Genomic DNA, 9,925 nt, shown 5'->3' with positions numbered 1-9,925 from the left:
AAAAACCCAACCCTCTTCTTGGAAAAATAATGGGGGTGAGTGCGATATAGGAACCTCTTTGTTTTCTTCTCATTAATTGAGTACTAAGAGTTTTTTGGGAGCAAAACCCTAGCTCTTAAGTTTTGCAACACTTTTTCTTTATGTAATATAGTTAATGTATATAGCCTGTATTAAAAAATTCTATTAGACTCCTCTAGGTATGAAGTACGAGTATGCTGCTTATTGTGGCAAAGGCTAAACTGCTCCGGTTACAGCTGGAGTTGCTTGATACTGTTAATTCTCAGTGATATTAGATCTATAACCATGGCATTTTAACTAAAAAAGGAAAGGAACAGTATTTAAAGTGAAAGCTCAGTATTTGTGGAATGCAAAACAACATCAAAGAGCTGGTCAAATAATCATACATTCTGCAGTAGTCTTACACATGTGCAGATATTGTCTCTCTCAATGCTCCCAACAACTTCTGAAAAAACTGCATGACCTCTTCAAGCAACCTTCCACACAGGATTTATTTCTGCAAGCACCTCTTGAGTAGCAGTTAATGGGATGACCAGTTTGGAGGAGAATAGCTTATGGTTTGCTGTCAATTGTGGAAATTCGTAAGATTCTGTGATTTTTTAAATTAAGAACTATCTTGTTAATAACATCTTTAAACTGATTGTAAGCCTCCAGTTCTTCCCAAAATTTGACTAATTTTGAATTTCAAGTGCCAAAACCAGAGTACTTTTTATTTCAGTGTTGCCAAAGTATGGTTCAGTGGATCTTCTGTTAAGCTGACCTCATCATCCTCCTGAGGATGATGGGAAGGAGTGTTATCTTTTGAAGACAGCAAGAATGAAGAAGGTCAGGGCTGGATGAGGTAATATTTTTCAGAGGCACAAAACGAGAAACTGATTGAAACAGTTTCTAATGTTAAATTATAGTCTACTACATTGATTGAAATCTGTTATGTGGAGGTTAAGTTGCATCTTTGGAGACCATTTACTAAAACAAAACTGAGAATCTTGATTTATGTAAAACCAAAGCAAAACAACCATCCCCTCATGCAAATTACACTATGCACACTATTTCTTCTGGTATTAGTAAACTCTAAAAAGATCATTGAATTAATTCCCTCAACTCTGTCCTTCCCAAAACTGCTGAGCAGCAATGAAGAGTGCTAACAAATAAAGTACAGGTGATCTCGCCTTGAAATGTAAATTCCAGAAATGGATCTGCATTTTCAAAGATGCACACAGTTCTGCCAACTGATCTTCCTGCATTCAACTCATTTAAAGATTAGCTGTAATCTCCAGAGAAGAAAGAGAAAGGTTTGATGCCTGCAAGCATAAATACAGAAATACATTAGAATCTTTTAATTTTTTTTTTTGAAGCCTCTGAAATTGAATGTGACATATAGACATAGGAACTCTTAAATTACTGGCAACTACCTGGAACCTTTGTTGTATACTTAGTTTTCAAATTAGCACCTTGCTAAAAAAGAAAAAAAAAAGAAATAAAAAAAGAAAAAGAAAACCACCTTATTATTCAGTACTATTAAATGGAATCAGCATTGAAGAGAAGAGTTTGGAAAGTTTTGGAATGTATAAGAAACAGAAAGCAATGCCGAAAGAAAATGCTATGTGAGATTTTATAGGGAATCTGGATTTGGGGGTTCACCTGTCAGATAAACATGTTGTTTTAACAAAATACAGAGTATTTTGCTGATTCAGAGTTCAGAATTTGTCTGGGATAACTTTTTACTTCACAGATGACAAAGAAGGTATTATTACTCTACATAACTGTAATTATCACAGTTTGCCTATCCCATGTCCGTGTAAAGAGCATAAACATCCTGTTCTTTGGCTGATTTGAAAGAAATGCATTCTTATTTCCACAACTGATTCAGATCAAGTTTGTACTTCTGAGTAGTGCCCAGATCTGATCAATATTAATGATTAAGCACCCAAAAATCTCAGAAAAGGTGGAATTAAATAACAATTCAGGTTATCTGTAGAAATTAGTGGTGTAGTAAATAATAATACTTAGGAAAAATATTTTCAGAGGTTAATTATATGTTAATGACAAATATATACAATTTTCTCTCATGTGTACTGCTATCTACCTAACGTCTAAGTAGCCCCCTCACATAGTATTAGATGCCAAAAGTCCGGGCTGCAATACATACCTTTTAGGCTGTGAAGTGGAAGACTGAATCCCCCGTTAGGAACATATACTCCCTAGAGGCTGCAGAGCAGCTTAGACAGGACTCATATCCAGGATCCTCACCAGGGTTAGCTGGAGTTTGATGCCGCAATGCTCAGAGTGGGCCCCCACAAATACAGCTCGCCAGTGTCCTGAGACTCTTGAAGAGGAATGCACCTCATGAATGCTGCTACTAGGGGCTGCACCAGAGCTTCTGGATTGCAAGGTACAATGTCAAACAAGCACATCTGCAGCTGTAGTTCTGTCTGGCACCACATTTAACATTTCAAGTTGATTTTCTTCTTTGGTATTGATACATAATGTTTACATAAAAAAAAGGACAACAGACCAGCGCAATACTGTCATATGAAAAAATTAATAATAAAAAAAATCCTAATGTAGGGAGATAGATGGGTGTGGTTTTTATATGTAATCTGAGTATGTCCTACTTAGCATATTGAACCCTGTGTCTGAGATGTAGAGTGTAACAAGAAGTTATTTTAACTTTGAGAACATCCTATGATCTGCCTTAGAAATGACAAAATAAAATACTCCATGCTTTGGAGGGCAAGCAAATAACTCAAATAACTTTTTTTTTTTCAAGAATCAATGCACCAATGGAGATATGTAAATTAAAGCCAAGAGAGCAATAGTATAACTAGTCACAGAAGACAAACATGATTAATAAGGTAGGATTAATGAAGAGCATTTGCATTCAAGAGCAAAGTGATGTATTTTATATAATCAAATATTTGTACAGTTACTGATATTAATAATTTTTTTGCAATTTTTTTTTAGTGTATAGAATAACAGTGTAAACTGAGGTTGCCTGGGATAATTTAATTTCTTTACATTCATAACTCTCACTTAAAGCTTCTTCAACAGTTCATATTCTTACTTTGTTTGGAGATTTTTTTTTTTTTTTGCAAACCCAAGGTATTAAGAGTGTGGCTTAATACTAATGATAGAGAGAGAGAGGGAGCTTCTAGTTCACCTATTCAAAATCATAGATGAAATAGATTCCTTTTATTATTAATTAAGAACTTCAACATATTAACAGAGGATGAATTATTTATAGGAGCCACTATGTATGCCCCTGTTTTAACACACAATTTAACTTACTGTATGAAAAATTCTAGAAATCAATGGCACTATCATTGTGTGTGGTATAAAAAATTCTAACAACAACAAAAAAAATACAGAACAGTTAGAATAATACCATTTCAAATATTTACAGTTTTTACACTGTTAGAAGCAGTCATTTTCCCAAAACACCACGGATCTTGTAAGAGATACATATCTGAAATAAATCCACAGAAGTTAATGTATTTGCATGATGAGAGACGATCAGAATGTGACTCACGGTAATCATACAAATATGTGAAACTTATTTTTCCCAACATAAAGGGTACCATTTCAATGAGTTAACAGATGTGTTATTCCAATGAAGCATATAACCAGTATGTTGAGTTCTCATAGTACCAATCTCTACAGTTTAGAAAGATTTGTTTGAAAGAGTTCATTTCAGGCCCTTTTTAAGAAACATTGATTCCAAATGCATTAATGCCAGTCAAAGGAATGATTAACCATTCTGTAAAATTTTGCATTGTGCTCTCTGAAGTAAGAATACAATTGCTCTAAAACGGTGTTGTTAACAAGAGGATGGGGACGCCCTTTGGATTCATGTAAACATCTCTCCCTTCCATCACTTCTAATGCAGTAGAATCCCTTGGTTTGGTTAAAATAAAAATTAGAAGACATAATTCGGGAAGGAAGATTTAGAAATCTTTCAACTTTTTGTAATTCAGGAAGAGGGTCCTTGATTAAAGTATTTCCATCCACTATGTGAATCTGATCCAAACTGAAATGCTTGAGCCACTTCTCCATATGAACATCATACAGACTTCTCTGAATAGCTTTGTATTTGGTATTAAGTGCTCCGTTCTTAATTACAATGTCTTCAAAAAGCTGAACAGGTTTGTGGCTTTCTACTCTGTTGTAATATACTTGAGTATAGTCAGATATGACTCTCTCAGTGGGATCTCTTAGAATGAGCAGCAGCTTAATGGAGCTATTCATGTCATGAATTCTTTCTGGAGCCTGTGGTGATGTAAAATAGCCTGGTGTTTTCTCAATTGTAATTTGATTTCCATAAGAAAACGGCATCAGACTTCTATACCAGTCTATTCCTTTCACGTAATTTTCATCCCAGTCAAAGAAGTGGACTTCTGTAGCTGCTACCACAATATTAGGATGAATATCCAACATCTCCAGCAAAGCCCTTGTCCCTCCTTTACGAACTCCGATGATGATTGTCTGAGGTATCTGTCGACTTGTGCCAGGTGGTCTCACCTGTGTCAAATAGTGTTCGCTTTTATTGCTGAATGATCCTACCTGTGACTTCAGTGTTTCCAACAGTGCCCCGTTCTCAACAGGAGCAGCCTGAGCATGAGTCAGCAGAAGATAAGCTGACACTAGTAGGAAGGCCATGTGGAGAGGAATAATTAGTTCAAGATAATGTTATGCTTGGCTAATGAAGGAATAGGTAAGTCCCCTCTTGAGCTGATTGGCAGAACCCGTGGTATGCACAAAGCAAGTTTCCGAAGCATCTATAAAACAGAATAAGACGAGTCAATTTTTCTAAACCCATCACCAGTTGGAAATTCAACTCGCAAATCTAATCTGTGATCACGACAGAAAACTTATCCCAACATTATTTGTTTTCCCTGACTTTCAGAACAAAAAAAACCTTCCCTGTGTTTTTTTTTCCTTAACCATAGGTGACCAATGATGGACACTAACTCTTCCAACAGCTTTTATTTCCTCTAAGCACAACATTAGAATCTTTTACTTGATTTTAAATTCCTGACCATTACATGCTTCCTCTGATTTCCCTAGTTCCCTTCCGTGGTTATTCTATACTTGTCTTGCCATATATACCATACCCAATATGATATTAAAAAATAATTCCAAAGCATTTTTTAATAACAATGCCTTTTCCCAATTTCACTGCTAGAATGAGAGATGATCTTGATCTAAATAATAGCACTGGATGGTGATGCATTCATTTGGTTTCCAGTGAGCTATGGATCATATGAAAGAAGTTCTGTATACTTAGACACAGAAAACAAAGCATGGGTATAGGCAAAATTTTGGAATTGAGCCCTTTAGAACAGAAAACTACTAGCGTGACAAAGCAAGATTGAAGTGTCTGAGTTGGACGAGTGTGGAAAAAAAATGAGACGGGGTGGATTCTTTGCAACTACCCAGGTATTGTGAAGTGTAGTCCCTCAAGAGTTGGGAAAATCTTGGCAAAATCGAATCTTCAGCTAATATTCTGCAGTTCCCCCAAAGCTCTGTGTAAGAGAAACCTAGATGCTTTCTGGGCACTGCAGAACTTTTGCAGGGAAGCAAGTCTGTTTGGAGCTGGATATGTTCTTTTTTCTTACTTCACATACCATACAATCGTTTTAAAGAAGTGGTAAACATTAAATCTCTTGAAAATCTGAAAAAGGCTTTAGGCTTGCAGGTTGCACATGCAAGTGAAAGAAACAGATGTACCACCATCACAACACCAGTGATAAAAAATTCAGATCAATGCAACACCTGCACTGGCACCACTGGCCTGTTTCTATGTCTGAAAATCTTACAGGACAAATCCTCACTGAGAGGATTCTTGGACTTCATCCCATTTCTCAGTACTTAGAACATTTTAAGATTTGTAGGATAGATCTATATCCTTGTTGTCTTTTCAGTGCAGAGTGTGGAAACAAGCAATTTCAGAGGAGCAGCAGTCATTTTAAAAACAATAACTGGTTTTGGAGTATATTTGAATTATGCCTCATATTTTAAAGTGGTCTAAGAAATACTACAGCTTTAGCTCCTTCTTCAGTTCCGCTGTCGGTCTCTTTCTTTTTAAATATATTGGTCACAGTACTTTGCCTCTTAGAAAAGACCTTAAAACACACAGCCAATTCGCGTTTGTCATGGCTCTGAGAAGCACTCAGTATTTCTATTTAAAAATTGTTTACTGTGCGGCTTTCTTCACAGATGTAAACATTTAACATAAGAACAGTTTTGATAATAACAGTCTAGGCAATGTAACAGATTCATTAAATCTATTTTGTAAACCTTGTTAAAACCTACTCCGGCCTCTTGCTATCTAGGGAATGACTCTTATTAGCCTGAACGAGCTTTAAATGCGCAGATAGATAGCAAATATTAACCCTTAAATTGCCTTTCAAAAAACAAACTATGACCTTTAGTGAATCAATCTGTGGAGAGCATTCCCTGTTATGTTCAAGTAAGACTTAAAAAGCAACTGCTTCTTCAAGAACCAGGTAACGTGTGTGAGCGTACACTTATTAAATATTCAAAAAGTCCAAGTACAAATTGGTTTTGTAATCAGAGACTGGAGAAAACACTGTTCTCCTTTACAAACCTGAAAAGATGTTTCATATTAAAGGCCACACATTTTTTTACTAAGAACTTCACATGGAAGTTCTATTTAAAGTTCTTGAGAGCAGGGAATACAAGCATTGCCACGGCAATTACAGGATGGAAGAACAGATATGTGTATGCCAAACCCATCTGTAGTTATGACTGCTCTTTTGGATGGCAAGTTTGGGAAATGGTAAACGTGCTATTTAGTACGTCTGAGGAATCAAATGCATTCTGTTATAATGGCAGATAATGTTGGTTATGAAAAGCTCCATAGAATGTACAACACTGCCCATGCAGTTTGAGGCATCACACCCCAGCTGACTGCTGAAATACCGACCTTCAAATGTTAAGCATATTTGTAAGCAATGACTCTGCTTTAATAATTTCAAGCCAAATTTTTGGTGACTCACAAGGTTCCTGAACAGTCCATTCTGAGTAAGGATAGAGCTCTGCGTAAGAGGGTTTTGAGAACACTTCCTCCTCTCTTCTCTGAGGTAGGACTGTATGGCAGCATGGCTGCTTTCCAGACCTGTGGTGGCAGTAGGCTGCGATTTGGGAGAGGGGGCAAGGGAACAGTGTAGCAGTTAATCTTTCTTTTAACCTGCTTCATAACCCCAGTGTTAATTTACATTCTATTAATCTTCATGTTTAAATAAATTTTTTTTCAGGCAATTTTGAGGAATTGTTTTTGTAAACGCCTTGCAATTATTTTCAATATACCCCCTTTTTTTTTGTGCCGATACACACAGCACATTATACATTATAACGTGTATACACCTGTGTTTATTAGATTACAATATATTGAACCTAAGGTCATCCTGAATGTCTGAACAAGGAAGGAATGCCTTGCAAATAATGAGGTGGAGACACACAGTTCATTATCTAATTTAAATTCTGGAACTATCCCATCTTGACAGATTCTTGACAGATATTTTAGGCAACTTTATTCAACCAGAAAGAAAATTATTTTTTAAAGTTTTTGAGAAGTATTCTTGACACTAACTATGTTGATAGCTTAAGTAAAAAAATATAAGGGGAGAGAAGAAAGAAGGAATTTCTCTGAAACAAACCAGTGTAAAAATGATAAAAAAATATTTGGCACCAGGAACTCTGAAGTAGTATAGTCAGAGGTATGTTCTACTGAGATCTGGTGATAGATTAAAAAAATGCTTGAATTATTTTTTGTATTTTATTAAAAAACCCAACACTAATATTGTTTTATCCCTAATTAACTGATAGTTACAGCTAAGAAGCAGGTGCAAATACTGTCATTTGAAGAAGCCTGGAAGCTGAATGAGAAATTTATTCTTGGAACTAAGGAAAGATTGGTCTTCCAAAATATTCTCAGGTTCACATGTGATGTGAGTGAGAGTACCATCTGAAATCAGCAGTTCTCGATAAAACACACTTAGAAAGCAAGTAACAGCAGACATTCTGCATTTTCTATGGACCACAGTTTTAGTAGCACTTTTGAATGAAAACAATCATGTTAGTTTAACCTGTTTGCAGTTAATTATTTGTTTTATATAGTGGAAATCTCTTATGGTTATTGCTAGAACAAAACCTTACCCAGGAAATACTACGAGAAATATTCGAATTCAGAATGTGCTGTAAAACTGCTGCCTAAAGAGATCAAAATTGCCTTTGGGACCAATTCCAGCAGGACAACATTCTGGCTTCAGCCTCAGGTATTTGATTGATTTTGATGAAGCTCTAAGGTGTTAGATCCTGTGGTTAGGCTATAATTGCTACATAAAAGTGAAGGTTTTAAAGATGATTTAGCAAATGTAGTTGGAATGTTATTTGAATAATTTTGGTGTTTTTCTGCCTTTATGCAGTGTTAGAAGATATGAACTATTTTCTATAATGAAAACATATATATTTTACATTGCTGCACTGCACACTCTTTGAATCTACGAGTATTCCTAAGAAATTAACCCCATGATACATGATCGGAATTATAGTGCCTTATTACATGGCTTTTTCCCTATTATTTGGTAGTGTTGGTGTTGCTTAGTAACATAAGGAACATCAACAGATATGATACTTATTAAGTAGAAATGAAGTTCAGAAAGAAATTCATGCTGCAGAGGGGACTAATTAAGTAAATAATACCTTGGGCTTTTGTTTGGCTTACTTTTTTAAAACCTTAGACTTGACTGAAGATGCTAATATGCTGGCTGAAAAATCATTTTAATATTGCAGAAGTGTTCTAAAGACTCTTAACTGCTGCACTGCATTATAAAGGGAACTTCTAAGCAGCTTAGGATTTATCTTGCTTCAGGGTAAAGTACAACATCATAGAGTAAACTTAACTTTATTATTATTACTAATTGATAATATTATTAGTTCCTAATAATATTTTCCACTGCCTGTAATGCTTCTAATCGGAGAATTTTGCAGCACTTTGTGTTAATGAACTGTCTGCACTCTATTAAGGCACCAATCTCACCTTACAGGAAACTGCAACCGACCAACCTATAGATCCAGCTCAGGAGTGCTAATGCTTTGGAAAGTTCAGGTTAATGTGATCTGTGTAAGGTCATATAACAGGTTTAAAGTCCAACCAAGAATAAAAACCCCAGGGCTTCCAATTCCAACTTTGTGCCATTTCATGGAAGCCACTCACATCTCTTACGGTAACTTATACTTGGGTTACATGCTGAACTGAAAAGCAAAGAGATTCCTTCAGCAGCAGATTTGAGTGTTTGTGAAATATGACAGTTTCTTCCCATGTGCTGCCACCCCAGCCGAAACAAAATGCAAACTCAGAAACTCATGCAGAAATGCTCCTGTTCACCTCTGAAAACTACAACAGAGGGAGGTGGTCAGAACAAGTATAACAAAGCACCAATTTTTGTCTTGATTTTTAAAAATATATTTGGATTAAAAAAAGCATACAGCTTTTCCTGTTTATTCCTATTAGGTAATCAACTCATGCCAACACAGAGATCAGCCACTGAAAAGAGTACAGTTCAAATTTTAAGGATACTGGCACTCAGATTTGTAACAGCTCCATTGTACCTCTATAATTAAGGACATCTCTAATGCTGACAATATAAAAAAGCTAAAATGGCCCAACTGTATTCACAACCAAAGTTCATATAAGGTGAACTGTTTCAGGAATTTTTTAAAAGAAAATCACGCTGTGATGACAGTTATGCCAGTGTAAAGTACCCGCATACAGACTGGCTTTATGTAATAAATAATTCTAAATAACAACAGTAATACTACTCCAAAAGTTTTCAAATACCTGAAGTGAGGCTGATTTTTTTTTTCCTTTCGGTAAAAGTGGGGC

The 9,925-nt window shown here is 35.8% G+C and overlaps 1 protein-coding gene across 1 annotated transcript in view; it reads right to left on the bottom strand.

Moving 5' to 3' along the window:
• Positions 1-3,639: 3,639 nt before the first annotated feature.
• Positions 3,640-9,925, bottom strand: part of LOC104492198 (heparan sulfate glucosamine 3-O-sulfotransferase 1-like) — a 55,428-nt gene continuing 49,142 nt past the window's right edge. The window contains exon 2 of the mRNA XM_010134717.1: positions 3,640-4,793. Coding sequence (XP_010133019.1) covers positions 3,745-4,674 — 930 coding nt within the window. The 5' untranslated portion in view covers positions 4,675-4,793 and the 3' untranslated portion in view covers positions 3,640-3,744. The remainder of the gene's footprint in view (positions 4,794-9,925) is intronic.

This window comes from Buceros rhinoceros, unplaced genomic scaffold, assembly GCF_000710305.1.
Source record: "Buceros rhinoceros silvestris isolate BGI_N320 unplaced genomic scaffold, ASM71030v1 scaffold18064, whole genome shotgun sequence".
Taxonomy (NCBI): domain Eukaryota; kingdom Metazoa; phylum Chordata; class Aves; order Bucerotiformes; family Bucerotidae; genus Buceros; species Buceros rhinoceros.
The sequence above is the reverse complement of the archived record's forward strand: the minus strand, read 5'-3'. Positions and strand labels throughout refer to the sequence as shown.